Source organism: Dermacentor variabilis, chromosome 2, assembly GCF_050947875.1.
Source record: "Dermacentor variabilis isolate Ectoservices chromosome 2, ASM5094787v1, whole genome shotgun sequence".
NCBI classification, from domain to species: Eukaryota; Metazoa; Arthropoda; class Arachnida; order Ixodida; family Ixodidae; genus Dermacentor; species Dermacentor variabilis.
Window position 1 is genome coordinate 81,107,834 of NC_134569.1, and position 21,407 is coordinate 81,129,240.

At 44.4% G+C, this 21,407-nt stretch overlaps 1 protein-coding gene across 2 annotated transcripts in view; it reads right to left on the reverse strand.

The window, feature by feature from the left end:
* Positions 1–21,407, reverse strand: part of MnM (myomesin and myosin binding protein) — a 69,178-nt gene that overhangs the window by 15,041 nt on the left and 32,730 nt on the right. For both annotated transcript variants that reach the window (XM_075681069.1, XM_075681070.1), the window contains 11 exons: positions 20,320–20,474; positions 18,341–18,503; positions 16,423–16,710; positions 13,593–13,710; positions 12,731–12,903; positions 11,898–12,194; positions 11,112–11,242; positions 8,921–10,999; positions 8,325–8,448; positions 2,102–2,228; positions 243–424 (listed from right to left, as the gene is read on the reverse strand). In XM_075681069.1, the coding sequence (XP_075537184.1) occupies positions 243–424; positions 2,102–2,228; positions 8,325–8,448; positions 8,921–10,999; positions 11,112–11,242; positions 11,898–12,194; positions 12,731–12,903; positions 13,593–13,710; positions 16,423–16,710; positions 18,341–18,503; positions 20,320–20,474 (3,837 nt within the window). The remainder of the gene's footprint in view (positions 1–242; positions 425–2,101; positions 2,229–8,324; positions 8,449–8,920; positions 11,000–11,111; positions 11,243–11,897; positions 12,195–12,730; positions 12,904–13,592; positions 13,711–16,422; positions 16,711–18,340; positions 18,504–20,319; positions 20,475–21,407) is intronic.

Genomic DNA, 21,407 nt, shown 5'->3' on the forward strand with positions numbered 1-21,407 from the left:
ATCTAAAGAAAAGCAAAAGCGAAAATACACTGGAGAGTGCTGTCAGCTACTGACGGCTGCAGATTGTTGGCTAAAAACAAGCAGCACGAGGGCGCGCCTCGGGCAGGCATGTGTTTGCATTCTCCACCGCCGTCTCACAAGATTGATTGCGCAACATGAAAGCTGCGGCAAATCGCATCAAGACGATGCTTTAGGAATGTCTACGGGCTACGCCTGGATTTGTGTGAACGCGTCTTATGTACCTTGGCCAGCGATCCTTAGGATGCTGGTGGAAACAGCCGTTCCGGAGTCGTTCTCCGCGGTGCACGTGAAAACTCCAGCGTCCTCGGGAGAGACCTTGGCGATGCAAACCCGGCACACGCCGTCCTTTGAGACGATCACGTCTGTCGTCAGGTTGGTGCGCAAAGGCTTCGAGTCCTTCATGCTGCGCGGGATCCGGAGGAAGGCGAGAAGGAAAGACACCAGGTGTTATCGCAAAATGAGTGCCTCAACTCGTTGAAACTGAGTGTACATTTCGCAATACCTGTGCGTGGGCCCACGCACCAGATAGGTTAGAGCGAAGCATTTCACAAGCGCTTTTTATACGTGCTATATTCGGGGAACTAGCTTCTGATATAGTGCGCGCACGGGAAGGGATAAAAAACAACAACGATATGACGCCAAATTGGTTTTTGAAGACCCCATTAAGGAAAAAAAAAGAAAGGAAGTGAGAATTGCAAGCGAGCTGAGGTGTAAGCGTGCGCTGTAATGTGGCCACGCATCTGATTAGTTTTTTTCTTTTTTTGTTTTGTTTTTGCAGACACATAAACGCAGAACAGAACACAAAAAAGATAGTTAAATGCCTCTTGAAGGCTCTTCTCGTATTTATAGCTTTCATAACGACCGTGCCTCACTTCTTGTGAGAGGATATTGGCTTTCACATATTCGATTGCTTTCGCGTGCCTTCGGTGCACACATGTAAATTTTCGCCGCGACAGCTGCGCGCGGTGGACGGCTCACGTCTGCGGAGCGAAGCGTAGCTCGGCATGCCCTTGCAGCACGACACTGTTGTCTTTCCCCCCACGACTGCGTGAAGCTAAGGGGAGGAGCGCCGGTCATGCTAATCGGTCTCTCGCAGGCCTGAATCTCCATAGCACCGTCGTTAAGAAAGGTCGGCCAACTCAAAGCAGATATAAGGACAACACATCGTTTTCATAAATTACTAACGGCTGTTAAAGATTAAACGAAGGAGCTTGATCCGCACGGTACCCTGTTTCGGAGGAGCTTAGTACTATAACGAACTTTAAGGCAAGAGGTAATGGTATACGTTGCTTTCGTATGAGTGAAAGGACCGAGAAAAAATTTTGGCGGTGCACAAATTGAAGCGATTACGAATTCTCATTAGCCTTATCCCCTAGTGTGGCTACTTCAGTTGCATGAAGAAGCAACTACAGATGGAGCGCATTTCCGGTGTATTTTCTGCTGGGCGCGGTTGCCCGGCGTTTACGCATTTTATTTCACGTTGTGCAACGAACGTACTGCAATTTGCGCCGAAATACGTTGCACAAAAATACCGAACAATGCAGATGCCCAAGCCACTGACAGCGCCTCTAAAACATGCATGATCACAGAGTGCTGTGAATGATACGCGCTTATAAACGGCCCATTGTCGGTCATTTCGACTCTGCTAGCCATTGTTCTAGAATAGCGTCAAAGCCAGCAGCAAGGCCCTTCATATAATTGCTACCAAGGAAACATACATCGGTTTTAAGTTGCTTCAAAGCTGGGGCAAGATGTTCTTAGTTCTGTTAGAAAGGAAGATTGGCTGTTTAATGAACGACCAACAGAAGACTTGGTGGCGAAAAAGAAGCGGACAAAATTAAAAGTGACGAGTTATTAACTCTCAACCGGGAATAGGTGGCTCGTCTCATTAAATATCCTCTTTGCACTTGACTAGAAGGCGTCCAAGCTTGCTTGCTATACAAGCAATTCACCCTGTTTGCGCCATTGCCTCATAGCCTCACGCGTGGGCTGACTTTGTCCGTGGAACTTGCTTTCTTTTTCTTTTTGCTTAGGAGTGTATCTGCTGGGCTGATTGCGCCTAAAGAAAGGCTGCGCTTACATTTTGAGCGTAGGCGTAGGGGATCCGGTTGCCCTCCAAGAGAAGACAGCCCTCCCGCCTGGCCTTACGGTCAGGTCGGGGGCACAGGACTCGAATTTCGGCTCCTCGGGCGTCTCTTCCCTTTCGCCTGAAAAGCGAAGTTTCGAGATTTTAGAGAAAGTGTAAGATTACTGGAATGCGATTTACCGTTTGCATGAGTATTTGATTTTCATGACGTCTCTAATTGCTTTTCGCGTGACATTGCGAAGCCGTTGGAAAACTAAATCTTCCTTTCTTTCTCTTCTATTTTCTTTTTCACGAGTGACTATCTGTGAAGTACTTGTGAAATGCCTGTGGATACTAGAAGACTGTTTTCTACAGATTATACGTCTATAAGGAATATAGCATGTATTATTTTTAGCCTTCTTTCTTCAGCGTAAGGGATTACTGCAAAAGTTTGGTTGCGAACTGTTAAACAGCTTGAACATTTCAGTACGCCAATCATCACCCTTCATTTATTTAACAGTTTACCTCTGTGGAGAATCAGATGACATATTGTGCTTGTTGCAAGTATTTCCAATCCATAATAAATTATTCCATGAATAAATCCAGTAAAAGAAAAAAAAGATTTTATTTTTCTTCCTTTACTAGAGAGTTCTCTCGCGTCCGCTAATCTGGTGAACGCAAACGGACTGGGCATTTTACAGTATGAGCGGAGGCGCAAACAAGAACGACGACGATGACGACGATAACGATGACGACGACGACGACGACGACGACGACGACGACGACGACGATGATGATGATGATGATGATGATGATGATGATGATGATGATTTAGTGCCCTGCGCATTGAAACGGGGCGGTGGCAAATAGTCACCTAGCTTGCTTTATTTATACAGGTATGCTATACATGTTTTTTAAACCAGCATTTTTGTTTACATCCTAATTTCTTTTCCCCTTGAAGATCTACCTTGCACCACTAGCTATGATTGTAAGATACGTATCAATCTCGCATCACTCTCGCCCCTGCTTTTTTTCCCCACCAATACTCTAAACGTCTCTTGCTTATCTCGACTACTGACCGGTTGACGCTTCCGTCCACTTTAAACCAAAGCGCTTCTGGAACGTGCACGCTACCTACTTTTCTCACTAGGTGAATCCCTTCGCATTCCACATTTAGCGGTACTGTCAGTACTGACGTTATGCCTAGCAATCTTCTTTCAATCGCTCTTTGCGCGTGCCTTAACTTGTTCTCGAGCTTCTTTGTCAGTCTCCCAGTTTTTGCCCCATAAGTCAGCACTGGTAAAATGCACTGATTGTACATCTTTTTTTCCAATGACAATGATAAGCTTACAGTCAAGAGCTGACAATGTCTGCCGAATGCGTTCCAACCCTTTTTATTCTTCTGTAAATTTCCTTCTCATGATCAGGGCTCCCTGTGAGTAATTGACCTGGGTAAGCGTACTCCTTCACAGACTCTAGAGGTTGACTGGCGATCTTGAACTCTTGTTCTCTTGCCCGGCTATTCATCATTAGCTTTGTCTTCTGCATATTAATCTTCAACCCCACTCTCACACTCTCTCTGTTAAGGTCCCCAATCATTTGTTGTAATTCGACTGCATTGATTCTGAATACAACAATGTCGTCGGCAAACCGAAGGTTTCTGAGATCTTCATTGTCGAACCTTACTCCTAAGCCTTCCCAGTTTAATATCTTGAATACTTCTTTCAAGCATGCAGTGAATACCATTGGAGAGATTGTGTCTCCCTGTCTTAACCCTTTCTTTTTAGGTGTCTTCCTGCTTTTCTTGTGCAGAATTAAGGTAGCTGTGGAACCTCTGTAAATATTTTCCAAGGTATTTACGTAAGTGATCTCTACTCCTTGATTACGTAATTCCTCTATGACTGCTGGTGTCTCTACTGAAACAAATGCCTTTTCGTTATCTATGAAAGCCATAGAGAGAGGCTTATTGCACTCTGCGGGTGCAATTATTGCACTGCTTATTGCACTCTGCGGATTTCTCTATAACCTGATTAATGACATGAATGTGATCCATTGTAGAGTATCCCTTCCCGAAGCCAGCCTCTTCCCTTGGCTGACTAAAGTCTAGTGTTGCCCTTATTCTATATATTGGAGATTATTTTGGTATATTTTATATAATACTGGGAGTAAGCTAATGGGCCTATAATTTTTAAATTCCTTAACGTCTCCTTTTTTGTAGATTAGTATGATGTTTGCATTCTTCCAGTTTTCTGGGACCCTTGCAGTCGATAGGCACTTCGTATAAAGAGCCGCCCCGTTTCCAAGCACTATGTCTTGGATTATGTCTTAGCTTGTACTCGGTTGTTTCTATATATATTCCTCAGCATCTCCACCAAATCGTCCTCTGTGCCTTCGTGCTTAAGAACATCCCATAACGATTCCCCGTCTACGTTGTCATAGTCTCCTTTAATATCTAGAAATGCTATCAATAAAGATATATTCTGAGCTACTGAAACCTTTGTGCACTGAGTTAGTACAAACATATTATACCCTAAGTGCCTGCCTGGCCTGAAACGATTCTGCCGTTCCCCCAGTACATCATTTTTCTCCACCAAAATTGACAGTTCCAATTTTATGACTTACATTGCCGTTCTATATATCGCCGGCATTACTGTAACCGGCCTGTATGAGCTCGTCTTATTCTTATCACCTTTGCCTTTGTGGATGAGGTTCATCTTGCTTTCACGCGATCCAACTGGAATTTCCTTCGTTCTAATGACTTCCTCTATGGCATTAGTCAGTATTGCCTTGCTCTTTTGTCCGAGGTTCTTGATTAGTTGTATTGAGATATCATCGTGTTCTGCTGCCGTGTTACAAAGTACATGTTCTTCTGTTTTTTTTTCCACTAAAGCCTATCTATTGTAAATTTGATCTATCACGCTTCTGTGTTGTTGCTGGATCCGATTGAGTCTGAACTACGCTTTCTTTTATACCGAAGTCATCTCTATAATAACGTCTGTGATGTACCGCAGCGTATCGTCTCCTTCGTAGATGTTACCGCCTTCGTCCTTTATAGCCATTGGCGAATTCTTAGTTAGAGCTCTGAGTGCTCTTATATGGTTCCAGAATGTTTTTGGTGCGCGTTTGTCTCTTTTGCGAATGGTATGCACCCAACGTTACGTGCACATTTAATTTTCTCTTGCGCGAGTTCACTCCCCACCTTTTTACTTTCTCGGTATTTGTTCCATCTAAGGAGCACCTCTTCGTGTAACCTCTGCTTCTTGGCTTCTAGATGATCCCTAGATGCCTGCTTCCGATCTTCTATAACTCGCTTTATTTCTTGTTTCACCACCTACGTGGTTTCCTATTTCCAATCCAACAATTTCGCTTTTTTTTTTTTTGCCGTGTATGTCTTATTTTCTCTTTCGTGAATGCTTCTTTTGGGGCGAGTTGGTTCCTCTTGAAACGTGTGGGTAACAGCGCAAAGAGACGACCGAAAGAAGGGAATGTGTGCGTGTCTCCCTTCTTGTGGTCGCTTTTTGCGCTGTTAGCCATATGTAGTATTTCCTCTTGCATTGCGTCTACCAGTTCCTCATATTCCCAGGCTGCTGTGTGTGTATGTGTGCTTCATTTTGCTCTGTTTTTTTTTGCGATCTCTGTTACTTGCTTTTCATTTTTAGAAATTCTGATGCTATTGGCTCGTGTTTTGCACTAGCAACTACATACATACATACATACATACATACATACATACATACATACATACATACATACATACATACGTACGTACGTACGTACGTACATACATACATACATACATACATACATACATACATACATACATACATACATACATACATACATACATACATACATACATACATACGTACGTACGTACGTACGTACGTACGTACGTACGTACGTACGTACGTACGTACGTACGTACGTACGTACGTACATACATACATACATACATACGTACATACGTACGTACATACATACATACATACATACATACATACATACATACATACATACATACATACATACATACATACATACATACATACATACATACATACATACATACATACATACATACATACATACATACATACATACATACATACATACATACATACATACATACATACATACATACATACATACATACATACATACATACATACATACATACATACATACATACATACATACATACATACATACATACATACATACATACATACATACATACATACATACATACATGCGTACATGCGTACATGCGTACATGCGTACATACATACATACATACATACATACATGGTGTCCCAGCTAACTTTAACCGGTGTTTAAATATATGCGAATGCCACGTTGCTGGACAGAACTAAGGCAATGTTGTTTGCCGTCGCTAGGAGATACTCAAATTATTTTTTCATATCGCGTGATTAGATAATTAGTCGTAAATAATTAATCAACTTGTCGAATATTATAGTTTGATGAAAAGAGTCGATGAGAAAATTGCAGAGCGACATGAAAAACTCACGACACAGCCTTGCGTTGCTCAATACGTGCTACATAAAATTGTTTTTCCGAGCGTGCAAGAAGCCCGCAAATACACGCAAAGTTCCTGGAGCGGCCAGTCGCGCGCGAATATATATATATATATATATATATATATATATATATATATATATATATATATATATATTGTACTGTAAAATAGGGAGCAGTGGGGCTGTGGCTAGGAGAGAGACAACGACGACGAGAAAGAACAACCTTGTTTCGGTGCTCGGTCGGCTACACTACCTCTCGCTGCTCCAACGTTCTAGTCGCGAACGCTTACTGTTCAAAGTGCTTCGCGACATTTGGTGGAGGTGCTGGGTAATCGTGGCCATCGACCATCTTACGCGCTATGCGGAAACTTCGCCTTTGTCCAGCGCTTCTGCACGTGACGTCGCCTGGTTTCTCCTGCGCCACATCATCCTTCGCCACGGAGCTCCCAGGGAATTACTCAGTGACAGAGGCCGCGTCTTCCTGTCCGACGTCATCGAGGCTCTCCTCAAAGAATGCCGCATCATTCATCGCACCACTACTGCGTATCATCCGCAGACTAATGGCATGACCGAGCGCTTTAATCGCACTCTTGGTGACATGCTGGCCATGTACGTTGCATCCGACCAAACCAAATGGGACCATGTTCTACCTTTTCTGACCTACGCTTACAACACCGCCACGCAGACTACCACGGGATTTTCGCCCTTCTTTCTCCTGTACGGACGCGAACCTTTTTCCACAATGGATACTATCCTTCCGTACCGCCCTGACTCCACGGAAACAACTACTCTATCCGAAGCTGCTGCACACGCAGAAGAGTGTCGCAAGCTTTCCCGTATATTTACATCAGAAGATCAGCAACGCCAGAAGCACCATCGAGAAAGTTCCAATGCTCCTGTATCCTATGCTCCTGGCTCGCTAGTGTGGCTTTGGGTTCCAGCCTCTACCACTGGACTGTCACCGAAACTCGCGTCGAAGTACCAAGGCCCATACCGCGTGATCAAACAAACGTCTCCAGTCAACTATATTGTGGAACCCCTCGAGCTACCTTTGGATCATCGCCGTCATGGCCGCGAAATTGTGCATGCCCAGCGTCTCCAGCCCTACTATGATCCGCCTGTGCTGTCCTACCCGTAGGTCACCGGGACGGCTTCCTTTTCCGCGGGGGAGATAACTGTACTGTAAAATAGGGAGCAGTGGGGCTGTGGCTAGGAGAGAGACAACGACGACGAGAAGGAACAACCTTGTTTCGGTGCTCGGTCGGCTACACTACCTCTCGCTGCTCCAACGTTCTAGTCGCGAACGCTTACTGTTCAAAGTGCTTCGCGACAATATATATATATATATATATATATATATATATATATATATATATATATATATATATATATATATATATATATATATATATATATAATGTGTGCATGTGTGTGCGCGCGTGCGTGCGTGTGTGTGTGTGTTCATTAGTTTCTATCTACATCAGTATGTGAACGGCGTGCGCGCTGCAGCCACCTGTGGCACCGTGCTCAATCAGACAAAGCTAACATTGCAGTTATCAAGTGTATTTTACTTTGCTGCTCGTGTAAATTTTCAACCGACGTAGTCGTGTTGCTGCCAAAAACAAGGACAAGTCATGACACCACTCATTTCAGCCTCTTCCTGAAGGTGCGTCAGATGCACGTTTTTCTTGGCGCCTTACCTGTGACTCGGAGGTAGGCACTGGTGGTAGCGTCTCCGTAGGCGTTAACAGCGTGACATGTGTATTCAGCAGTGTCATCTGGCTTCACGTTGTAGATCTCAAGGCTGCACATCCCAAACTCTGTCTGCATTGTAAAAAAAGAAGCCGTTTGTACAAAGGAGTTCACAGTAATACATCGACACAGGCAAGCATATCTGCTATTATATCTTTATCACGGCTTCTCCAACGTATTGTTGCACTTGATCAATAAAGTTTTAAAAAAAGAACAAAAGGCATAAGTAGACTCAAACAAACGAACACAAATACGTACAGGAAACGCACACGCGCTTCTTGCAATAATTGCAACAGCTTCCTTGCTAGCATATTAAATACCATCTTTACGCACCGAGAAATACTTCCGCTTTCCACGTGAGCTGAGCAGCAGGGAAAGCTTACATCAGCTTGAAACACGGAAGTTACGGGACGCTAAAGTATTCATACAGCTCATTTCGTGATGTGCCTAAAACACAATTCAGATTGTGTAGCATTCCTGAGTCCCATGTACGGATGTTATTCGCATTTAGTAAAAACTATAGCGCAGATATAGCGGTACTTACAAGAGCAATCTCTATGTGCCTGTTGTCGGGCGCCACCTTGATGCCGTTCTTTAGCCACGTAATTTGCGGCATCGGATCGCCCATCACAGTGCAGTGGAGCTTGATTCGGTAGCCACTGGGTGCAATGCGGTTATCAAGGCGAGTCACAAAACAGGGCGCCTCCCCCTTCGTCTGTTGCTTCACGCGCGGCTTTACGGGCTGCGGCTCTTCCGACTCGGACGAGTCGCTTCTCGATAGTCGCCTAGACAGGTACATACGGGATCCTGAGTCCGGATACGGTCTGACCCGCGACGTCGCCGATGAGTCCGAACTGCCCTCGGTCTTCCTGCCGTTGGTGGTTTCCTTGCCGCCGTTCTGATCACCGGATGGTCGCTCCCGTGTGCTCAGTTTTTGACGCAGCATGCTCTGCATTGATCGCAGCAGCTCGAGATCGTGTTCCAGGCTGGACATTTCTGAGGAAATGCGGCTCTCCAGCCTGTCGATATTTGTTCTCTTTGCGCTGTAGTCGCGCTCGATGCTCCTGGAAAGTGTCGTGATCCTGCGGGTATACGACCTCCTTGTCCGTACGTCGAATTCTTTCACCCTTGCTGCCTTCTTATAGTACCACGCATCGTGCAAGTAGAATTCTCCGTCGTATTCCTCGGCTTGTCGCTGCCTGCTCCTGAAGTGTGGTCGCGGGTAGCCGAAGCTCGTGTCCACACCGGAGTCGGCTGGCGAAGCAGAGAGCAGTTCACGTCGCTTTTCATAAGTTGTGTGTTCGAGCAAAAGCTCAGGCGATGCCTGTGGCGTGATGATTCTTGGAAGGGGTTCGTTTGGCGTGACGGTCGTTATGATCGCCATGGGACTGGGCAGTGTTTCAATGAACTCGACTGAACAGCATGCACGAGACGGGTGCTGGGACCTGCGGAGGTTAGATTCGGACAGCAAGGTGTCGATGATGTAGTTAACTGGAAGTGGAAGTCGCTCACTGAGAGTGAAACGGCACACTATTGGCAATCTCCTCTCTGGGTCTACGAAGGCACCTGCGGACTCGAGGGCCAGAGGAGGTGCGAGGACAAGAAGAGGTTGCAAGACGTCGATGATGAGGAAAGATGAGTCCGGAAGCAAGTTCCTGTACATGTTCCATTGAGCTAGTGTGACCACTCTGACTGTGATTCCCTCCGGAGGATGCGGGGCTGACACTTCATGGGTTTGGTCGAGAAGAAGAGGGGGCGAAAAGACGACGAGGTGAAATGTATGAGGCACGAGGTGAATGCCAGGAGGCTTCTCAGTGTCCACGCGCTCCTTGACAGTGGGTGTATCGTCAGCATTTTGCCACGCTAAGACTGTGACTGTGCAGCTGACGGTTAGAGGAATGTATCCTTGATTAGCTTGTTCGTATTTTTGCTCTTCGAGTGAAAGGTCGAAAATGTCGTCCGCTGCATAGGGAATAACTTCATACGAATGTTCTCTAATTGGAAGCGCAACAGCTTCCTTGCGTTGCGGCAACAACGGTGCCTCCTGCGGTGGCTCTTCTTTTTTAGTCTCTGGGACGATGGCTTCCACAACGGATACCACCCTGGGCACAGCAACGTCGCTGGTTTCGAGACTGGCACGTTTCGCCAGTGTGTCGTAGTCGATCTCGGACACCTCGCCAGATTCTACCTTGACAGTGGAACTTGGCACTAGCGTTTCATAGTCACTAAGTTCGCTCGGCACGAATGGAGCAGTAAACTGCGAAACCGCCTCCGAAACAGCGGCGTCTTCGTTGAGGAATTCGTCAACATCTAGAGACGAACGTTGGTCGTCGCTGTCGTACTTGGTGACAGTGAGTGTGACGTCTTCTTCTGTGGAACCCAACTCTTGCTCCGTGGCGATAGCTTCGGTTTGTTCTGTCGATTCGACTTCTGTCGCTAGCGTATCTGCTGTTGAGTCGAGTCGTGGGAGACTAACGGGCTCTGTGCTGGGGCCTGGTTTGCTAGTGCCATAAACGGTTACTGCTCGCAGCCTAAAGGCGTACTTGGCGCCTTCTTCTAAGCCGTACACTGTGCAGTGTTCGTGATGAGTTGTTGTTGCTTTCAGCCAAAGTTCGTTGTCCATCTGAAAGAAAAAAGAAAGAAATGCAAGGGAAGCCATTATTAGTCCCAAGTTATTGTTGCTGTAGGCAGCAATGGTAAACGTGATTTCACACAGAGAAAAATGCTTCGCTTACGAGGCGCTTTTCGACGACGTAGCTACTGACGGGACTGCCACCATCGTTATCCGTTGGCTTCCAGGCCAACGTGCATGAGGTCCAGTCCACAGATGTGACTTCTGGTGGCAAACTGGGAGGGTCTGGTTCGCCTATATATCGTTGAACGCACAAGTTAACCAATAAGAAACTTGCTTTCAACGTGAAAATAAATGCTGCGACTAAAAATATAATACCTGAAAATGTGTTGAGAACAAAACATTAAAAATAGTCTGGATAAATAATATTAACAGGTTAGTTTCTGCATTAACTCTTACTATAATTTCCTTGGTGAGCCTGTTGCTACAAGCTTTTACATTGCAATAGGAAGCAGAGCACTTCCCAAGTGTTTTGCCACTCTGTGTGACTAAAAAGAAATGTTTAAGAATATATCTTCGGTCAACACAGGCAGATTCTTCTTCTAGAATGCTATTATGAGAGCTGTTGGTGCTGTGTAGTGGGCATAAGTGTGATTTGTTGACGCCCTACCGAGAACTCTTCAATTCATTCCTCTTAAGCGTACAAAGAGAGACATTGCTTAGTAGCTGAAGTACGCGCGGTATATCTGGCTGACTGCCAGCGCTCAAAATCAACATCATAGCTCAAGAAAGTCTAACTAAAGCTGTAGAAGTTCATTCAACGTGTCATGTTATCTTATTTACACATCACGTAATGTAAAATAGGCTGAAATTGTAAAGCCTGCATATGCGGCTTCATAACTAAAACCACCAGTCAAAGAAAGCTTCCATGAATAAATAAGAAACACACCTGTTACCATAACGTCGACAGAGAACACGTCACTACCGTGCTCGTTAATGGCTTCCAAAGAATAAATTCCACGGTGGTTGCAATCCGCGTCCACAATCTTGAAGAGTATCGTCTGATCTTCGCTGTCGATGGTAACCGAACAGTTCGGATCGTCAAAAGCCAGTGGCTCCCCATTTCGTTTCCACACGAATGTTGGAGGTGGGTGGCCTGTGTAGGACAGCTTGACTCGCAATGTCTCTCCAGAATCGAACATAAGGCCGTCTTTGTATGCCGGCGAGCTGATCAACTTTGGTGGCGCTGTGAAGAAGAAAATTGTTAAGAAGGCGTGCCCACAAAACAAGAATTGCGATAACGAAAATCACATGGAGTGTCACAGTGACACATTTTTAGAGATATACAGCTGCAAGAAATTTAGGAAGGTGATTAAAAGGGTAAAGAACAAAGACATCAAGGCTTACATCATTCGCATGACAAAATTCATAAGCTCAGTGAACACTATCATTAAGAGTGTAACGACAGAAAGAAGGGGAAAGAGTGGGACCGTGCACCAGTCTCGTGTCTCCATACTCCAAGTGCACGCAACCGAATGTAACAACAACGTCTATTCTTATCCTCTTTACCACCTAATTGCGAGATTCCGCGAGAGCATGAAAATGGTATTTGAAGTTTAAAGGCACATTAAGCTTCAATTCTTGTCTAGCGTGAAAAATAATAAAGATCTCACTACCTCCCGCAGACACAGAAACTATGGCAATGACAGTCACAGCCAATGCCTACACATATTTTTTTAACTGTCCATGTAATGTGGCGGACATGAGACGTAACTTAATTACCTAATACTGTGAGCTTTGCCGATGTCGTTTTCAAACCGGCGTTGTTGAGAGCCTGGCATTCAATCTTGCCCTTGTCTTCGAGCCGCACTTGTTTCAGGTTGAGTGTTGAGCTGGCTAGCGAAGTCTCAATGTCCGCACGTGGGGACTCGAAAATTTCTTGACCTCCCTTGTACCTGGAGACAAAAAAAAAAGGAAAAAAAAGCGCGCCGATGACAGCAGTGCAGTCGTCCAGGCATCCCCACGCAGTTCTTCTTTTGTCCCAATAAACGTTCCATAGCTTTTAGATATTGCAAGAGACCTGCAGTAGCCACCCAAAGTGAAATAACACTGTGCGCTCGTTGGACAAAAGCCAACACTTGAGATAGTCTAGAAGCCTATCAGTGCATTCACCCTCCACAGCAAGCAGTAAGTTTACCTGCATGTTCCGCTCGTGATTTGTCACGTAAGGCTTGGGTGATTCTTGGTGTTTTCGAGCTTGACACACACGCTGGTGTGAGATGTAAGCGGCCAATTGAGAAAAACTAGAAATATTAGCACATGTAAAAAGAAATCGCTTAGGCAAGCTCCCTTCGTTTTTACAGTGGCTGTGTGTATGTGATATTACTTTGGTTCGCATTGTTGTCTGTGTGCGTCTTTCTAATATCACTTTGTTAAGTGGCACTGTTTTTCGCATCATTGCTTTGAGAGTTCCTTCATAATGTTGTGAGGCTGTTTTCATGTGCAGGTAATAACGCAACTCTATGTTGTAACGTAACCCTACATTGCATTTATTAGTTATTTCGCGTCGGTGTTACTCATTTGGTCGGCGCCCTATTTGTGCGTCAACATCTTTTTCTATCACGTATATAAATCATCCTTTTACCATGTGATCTCTGGCGTAGGCTTTCCTGTAAACTGGCAGGTGAAGCAGGCGTCTTCGTTAACGAGAACGTTGACGTCGGTGAGTAACTTGGTGAACTCCGGCGCTGTCATCGACGCAACTGAAAGAAAAGTAAATTAAGTATTCAACACAGCACAATTTAGGTACTGCCGACGCTCACGTAAGGTGAGGTTTTACGTTTCTTCCCCTCCTGCCCCCACCCCCGTGATATTCTTCCGCTATATAGCAACCATCGTGAAAATACTCTAGAACCTCACCCTTATACACGCACACACGTACCCTATTTGCATGCATGCCACGGGTTAAACCATAATGTCCTGAGAGCAGCTACTCTGTCAAAGTTTGAGTAGAGGAGCAGATTCACTGCAAACCAACTTGGCACCCTTGAGGCTGCTTTCTTTCTCTAAATTCTACCGTTACCCCCTTTACGGGTGTAAGTTTTTGTGTGATCGACCTATTTGCACCCTTAAGGACCCGCCAGGGGGTAAATCGGTTTACAGTGTACGAATATAGTTAAGCCATAAAGGCGTGCAAACCACAAAATCTTCAGAACTTGGTCGATAACGCAGAAGGGCCTTCTTGTTTAACTTTGTTGGAACGGCCTTGTGCCCCGTAAGCGCAAACCAGACAAGTGGAAAAAGCTTTGACGAAATTACTCAAATGATTGTCATGCCTTTCAGCGTGTAATACGAATTTTGCAATAATAGCCGCTATAGGTCAGTAATGGTTGCCACATTAAGTGCAACAGAAACAAACCAAATACAGGACCGGTTACAGCAACACAATAAGCTGGCGTAAATTGCAAGCACCAACACCGAACTATTAATACCTCGGAGTTATGTTCCTCGTGTTTGCTGCGTCAAAGGAGACTGGGACAAAGCGTGCTTTCTCTCAGCACGTCCACGCACCGTGTGGCACGGCCGAGCTTACCCACGTACCAAGCGTGCGTAAACTGACAGAGTAGAACCGCACTTGACAAAAGTCCAGTGTCCAGCTGTTCAGGCGTAGAGATAAGGCACATTGGCTGACAGAGCTGTGGACAAGTGGACTTCATTGCGTCAAGACAACAACCGTACGGAACGTGCTTCGTAAAACATGAAACGCATTTTCTAACATCAAATATGGTGCTGTGCCACCTAAATATTTTGACCAGCATTGCTCAGGTAAAGTTTCAGTGTCGTCCGGTGTCCCACAGGGCTCGGTGCTGGGACCCCTCCTTTTTCTCATCTTTATAGACGACACTGTTGACAACATCCCATTTAAAATTAAGCTATACGCAGATGACTGTGTTTGTACTCCGAGATTAAAAGCACATCTGACCAGCTACTCTTAAATCAAGCCTTTCAAAGGGTTGCGTCATGGTGTGAAAATTGGCAAATGTCCCTAAATCTTGAAAAAGACAGTAGTAATGGCAATTACTCACAAAAAAAATACCACTCACTTATCAATACGGCATCAATAACGATTTTCTTACCGAAGTTACAGAATATAAATACTTAGGTTTCCTCATAACACGTGATCTTAGGTGGAATAAACACATCGATCAAGTCACAGCAAACACACAACGCAAACTATTTTTCCTTCGCAGGGCTCTGAAATTGTCCACTCCTACAGTCCGTCTTCTTGCGTATAAATCTGTCATTCTGCCTAGGTTAGATTACGCCGTTGTTATCTGGGATCCAATCAAAAAACAAATATTGAAAAGATGAAAATGATTAAGAAAAGAGCAGTTCGCTTTATATACAATCGTTATGACCGCACATCTGTAACAGACTTGTTAACCAGAGCTTATCTAAAACCTCTAGCCACGAGAAACCATCATTCACGTTTAAAATTTCTGTATCAACTACTAGCGGGAAATTCTAAGGTTGATGCATCTACAGTTATTCGATTTTCGTCACGTTATAACACCAGACAGCGGCATGATCGAATATTAACACCGTACGAAACACATAATATTTATTTTAAATATTTATTTTTCCCAAGATTGATTTGTGATTGGAATTTATTAAGAAACGACCGAGCGTTACAGCTCTCCCTGGCCGAGTTTCTCTGAAGCTTGTGCCTATAAATCTCGTTATTTATATATATTTTGTTCTTGTGCTTCGCTAACCTGCTTTGTAAATTTATTGTTTTTATATGAACCGAGGGCGTGAATACCGTATGTATGTGCGTGCGTATGTGTTTATGGATATGTCATATCGGTATATATCTGTATATATGTGCATATCTATGAGTATATGTATTGCATTGTATACATATTTCTTTTTCTTTTTTTTTCTTTTTTCTTGTTTTTTCTCTTTCTCACTAGTCCACCAATATTGTATCAGATCATGTATCGCTCATTTTCCACCCTACTAAAATCCCGACCAGGGATTGTAGTACTTATAAATAAATAAATTAATTAATTAATTAATTAACTAATAAAAATTAATCATTAATTAATTAATTAATTAATTCATTAATGCTTTAGGCTGTGTTATAGCCGATTTGTTTTCCCCTCATCCGCGCCGCCATCTTGAGCTGACACGAACAATGTCTGAGCTTTGTGCGCAGTGACGTCGAACTAAGAGGGTCACGAAATATCGAACGCATCCGTCAAAAGTTATCATGCACACGAATCGAGTTTAGTACGGTGCATTTGGTTGTTATATATATATATATATATATATATATATATATATATATATATATATACGGCAACGCTAGCAGCCCTGAAGGCTGCCCTCAAATGCTTCCTTCAAGCAATCTGTAGGAATGAAAAAGATGCCACGTATAGCAGAAAAAAAAGAAATCCAGCTGGCGCGCTCACCTTTCCTCGTGATGACAATGGGTTCGGATGGCTTGGACCACTTGCCCATGCCGCACTCATTCTCGGCGCTGACGCGGAATGAGTACTCGATGCCGGGCACCAGGTTCTGCGCCACGAACTCGGCCTCGCGCTGCTGGCTCACCACGATCCACACGTCGCCCACGAGGTCACAACGCTCGAGCACGTACAGGGTCACCCCATCGCACGGGGGCGCCCATGTCACGATGCACGCGTCCGGCATGGTCGGGTGCACGACAACCGCGGGGGGATCCGGAGCGGGAGGCTTCTCTGCAACACCACGCCGAAGCAGTGGTAGATACATGGTGAAATAACAGGAACCGTCGATGAACCATCACTTGTGTCCGGCGGCTATTCTCAACCGAACGTTGTCTTCGTAATATGTCTCCCGATAGTTGTGCGGCAATCATCTGTGTAGATTTTCGTAGCAATCACTAAGGAACCTCCTCCTCTCCCTTTCCACCCTTTCCGCTCTTTTTTGGATGAGAACGCACCATTGGATGGAGGCTACTCTGGATCCATCCCTGATAGCAGTTAGACCTGTGCGTGCGTAGCTTTATCAAAAGCGCATACTGTCGACATATTATTGTGGTCTATGAGGGGCAGCTGATAGTTTTTCTAGAAAACACTGCTGTAGATATTAAAAAAGTATGTTGCTGTAGTTGCCGAGTATTTTCTGTAGCGGATGTATAGAATTGCGTCATGAGGATTTACTAGTATACTTATTCAGTGCATTTCATTTGTTTTACTTCCTAGGCGACTACATTAATGCGCAAGTTGCCGTGAACTGATTTTGGTCAGTGCCCAAAGCATGTTCATTTACAAGAAGTGCTGAGATAAACACGAGTATTGAGATATTGCCTATAGTACTGCTGCCGATATGTCCGTATTTTCTTTCTTTTTTTAGGTGGGAACGATCTTTTGTCAGTTATCTTTATTCTCTGTAGCAGTGTTGCTGTTGAGTTAAAATTGCTTTTTTGTTCGTTTTTGCGTTTTCATGTTTATTTTTTCAACTTTAATTGCTATTGTTACACCGTCACATTTATAGTGTGTTTTGTTAAGTTCTTGGGTTCATCCGTATGTTTCTGCACTAATACAATTTTTAGTTTGTTAAGGTGTTATTGTATTTTAATCTGTATGTACATGCTTACTGCACTGCGTCCCCTTACACAATGTTCCAAGAGAGCTCTCGAAGGTACTTATATATAAATAAAAAACAACCGCCGATGTTACTTAGTGGCTCTGGTATTGCGCTGTTAAGCATGAGGTCGCGGGATCAAATCCCGGCCACGGCGGCCGCATTTAGGTGCACGTTAAAGAACCCCAGGTGGTCAAAATTCCCCACTACGTCGTTCCTCATAACCAGATCGTTCTTTTTTTTTTTTGGCACGTAAAACCCCATAATTTAATTTTTTAAATAAGTAAAATACTGTCCTGAAAGGGCGTTTAGCGACATTCACACTACCCGCAGTATCTTTTTTTACAAAACCAATTACTGACGCCTGATGGCTATTGTGGTTTCCTTGACTGAAATACATTGCAGTAGTTTCTCATATGGGGCGGAACACTGCTAAATATTTGGAAAAAGCCCGTCATTCCTGAAGGCATATCCACACATCCACACAAGAAGCATTCTGAGACTTACTATATTTTGAGAAATATTCGTCGCGCCATTCTACAAACCTCCTCCTCCCCCTCCTCCCCCGCCACCCCACGCACACACACATTATTGTTCCACCCACTAGTCTCTTGCAGAACAAAAGGAATTCTTTCTGGGACAATGATACACTGAGCACCAAAGCATTCCTCCGATCTTCACCTTCACTTCCTTCTAGATTTACAGCACTTCAGGGCGATTTATCCCCAGTAAGGCACAGATAGTAGTTTCTGTCATACTCACTGGGTGCTGCTTGTACTCGGACGGGTTTCTTGTCTACGAGCGCGTCACCGTCTCCGGCTTGGTTCTCGGCGCTGACTCGAAAGACGTAGAAATGGCGGCACTTGAGATCCTCAACGGTGAAACGTGTTCCTGCGTCGGGCGTCCTCAGAGAGAACTTGGCAATCTGTACCGGAGGCAGAAACGAACGGGCGCCTTCATGCGACCAGTCTGGGGCGAAAGCCAAGTAAGCCTGCACTGGCAGTACTACACACAAGGCATGCCATGCGGTTGCGCAAGAAAGGTTCCTGTATAGGCACGAGACCTTGATTGGGTTCTTTATCAAGATCTTATGTCTTATTTTCAAACGCCGATGCATTGCTCAGTGCAATTTTTTAGGGGTGAAAGCAAACACTACTTACCCTCTCTAACCCCCCCCCCCACACACACACACACAACACTCACTTAATGTCTGCGGTCAAATTAGGTTTTTTTTTTTTCGTTGGAAGGACTGTCGGCCGCTGTTTAAAAGGGTCCTGAACCAGTTTTCATAGAACTGGAGAGAGGCATTTGAAGTCAAGGCTATTTTCAGAAATACTTTGCCGCAAAAAGTACTTAAATGCGTTCAGCAGAAGCGGAGTTATTCACAATAAAACACTGCCTGCGCTGTGTTCCCGTTGCTTCTTGAATGACTTGCACTGGGAGGATACAGTGGAGTGGGGAGAACTTTGTCCACCTGAGCGTGCAACAGCGCACAGGACACGGGCGTTTTTGCATATTAGCCACCATTGAAATGCGGCCGCCGCGGCCGGGATTTGATCCCGCGACCTCGTGGTTCAGAACACAGCACCACAGCCTCTACGCCGTTGTTAATGGCATAGGACTATATCTGTGAATATCGGCCCTGATACTTAGATTTCTGGGGCTGCATTCAGATTTTCCTTTGTTAAGAGTCGTTTGCGATTTGCCGGCCACTCTGACTAATAATTTTTCTAAGATTACGATAAACTGGCACCTGCTCTTACGAGCAGTTGTGATTAAGAAAGTTTTGTGAATGCGGGCTCTGAGTTTTTGAAGTGCATATTAAAGCCAAACCATATAGCATCGTTCGAATTTCAATTTCCAGAGTGAAAATGGGAAGTCTTGACATTATGTTGCTATTTGCAGCGATTGAAGTTTTTTGGTATTTTAACATTATTGTCCCTGGAAGTCTTAAGAGTGACAAGTAAAGATATTCTTTGTAACTATAGTGTGTCTCCAAGCCCCTTCCTTTGTGAAATGGAGTAATGGATCAAAGCTACAATGCCTTGTTTTTCTAGGACTGTGGTAGAATAAATTGTACTACAGCATAAGGTACAGCTGTGAAGCAGATTGAATAAAATGGTCCGATCGTCTCAAAAACTTTTATATACACTGAACTTGATCTCTACTCTAATATTTCATTTCTGCCAGAATGGTTTAACCTTTACATTATTAGTGCCTTTTTCAGACATCAGCGCAGAAGAATCACCGGCATTCCCAACACAAGGTGCCAGTTTGGCTGGGTTAGGTTAGGTTTAAACAGTTCAATCGCGAAAATAACGTCACACACGCACGCACACACGCACGCACGCACGCACGCACGCACGCACGCACACGCACACGCACACGCACACACACGCACACACACGCACACACACACGCACACACGCACACGCACACGCACACACACGCGCGCGCGCACGCACAGCATATTTGCCACAGTTCGAATAAATGGGTATTCCCACAGTTCCCACAAAATGGGTATTCCCACAGTTCGAATAAATGGGAATAAATAGCCCGGAACAAAGTGTTTTTTACCATCACAGTGCCCGTAGCACGGCTCGGCATTGTTACAAATTCATTCGTCTTTCGTTTACTCTCTATGCTCAAGAACTTGTTCTTCTCCTTTCTGTCTTCTGTGAAATATTTCAACCAACGCAAGAAGGTGCACCATATCAGTTCAAAGTACAGCAAGTTCTTACCTCAGCTGCAGATACATCTCGATATTCGACGATGTAGTTGGTGACGGCGTCACCGCCGTCGCTGTGTGGTGGCTTCCACGATAGCCTAATGGAGTTCTCGGTGACTTCTTCGATCACCAATGGTCCCAGGGGAGCAGACGGGGGCACAACCACTCCTGCATAAAACAATACCCGCATGCTAGACATTTCACCGAACGCGTTCCGAACAACGACGTGTGTATGCCTAGTTTACAGCGCACAGGAAAGCAGTATTGTACCTTGAGAAATACGTTTCTGACCTTCGCGGTCATTTCTGGCGACTAGACAAAAAACCAACGTTTTGTGAAAACAGAGTACAGGGAAGCCGTTGCTTGTATAGCTTTTCAGCTGGTTGTGCAGCTGGTTTACTTTACCAAATATCATTTATGAATTACATAAAGTACATAAATAAATTACTGGCTACGTGGTTCCTTAAAAAGAACGATCATATCAAATGTCACAAGATATGAAATACATAATTTTGATCAAGCGTAGTCACTAGGAATCGGCATCAAGTTTGAAAGAACAGGATTTATTTTTATCTTTCTTCATTCATTATTCTCTTTCTTTGAATATTTGAAATGAGCCTCTTTGAGAAAGAATAATATGCACACAGAAACCACAAAGTATTTGTTAGGTCATGGATTATTCTTCTATTCAAAATTTTTGAGGGTTCTTTGTCTGTGCTGTTAACTTTTTTTGTATGCCTGGCAGAGGCAACAACTCTACGTCAAGCTTCGAACTCTCGGTGATCGGTCGCATGGCTATGCTCGGACCGTGACCCTCTCCAGACTTCGCATAACAGAAATTATGTGGAGCTTTCTTGCTTATTTCTTTTTTTTTTTTCGTTTGAAGTGTAAAAGATTTTCACTCACTGTTTGCTTTCACAGGTTTTTATTTTTCACTTGTGGCAGTATACTTCTCTTTACTTTGTCAATATAGTTCCCATCGCTAATAGAGTCTTATTCTTAATAGAAGTGAAACAAAGTAGCAGTAAGCAAGTGCCTCAACCAGTACTCCTGTCCCTCCAGTTAAGCTTATTTAGTATTCTAGAACTAACATACATTTAT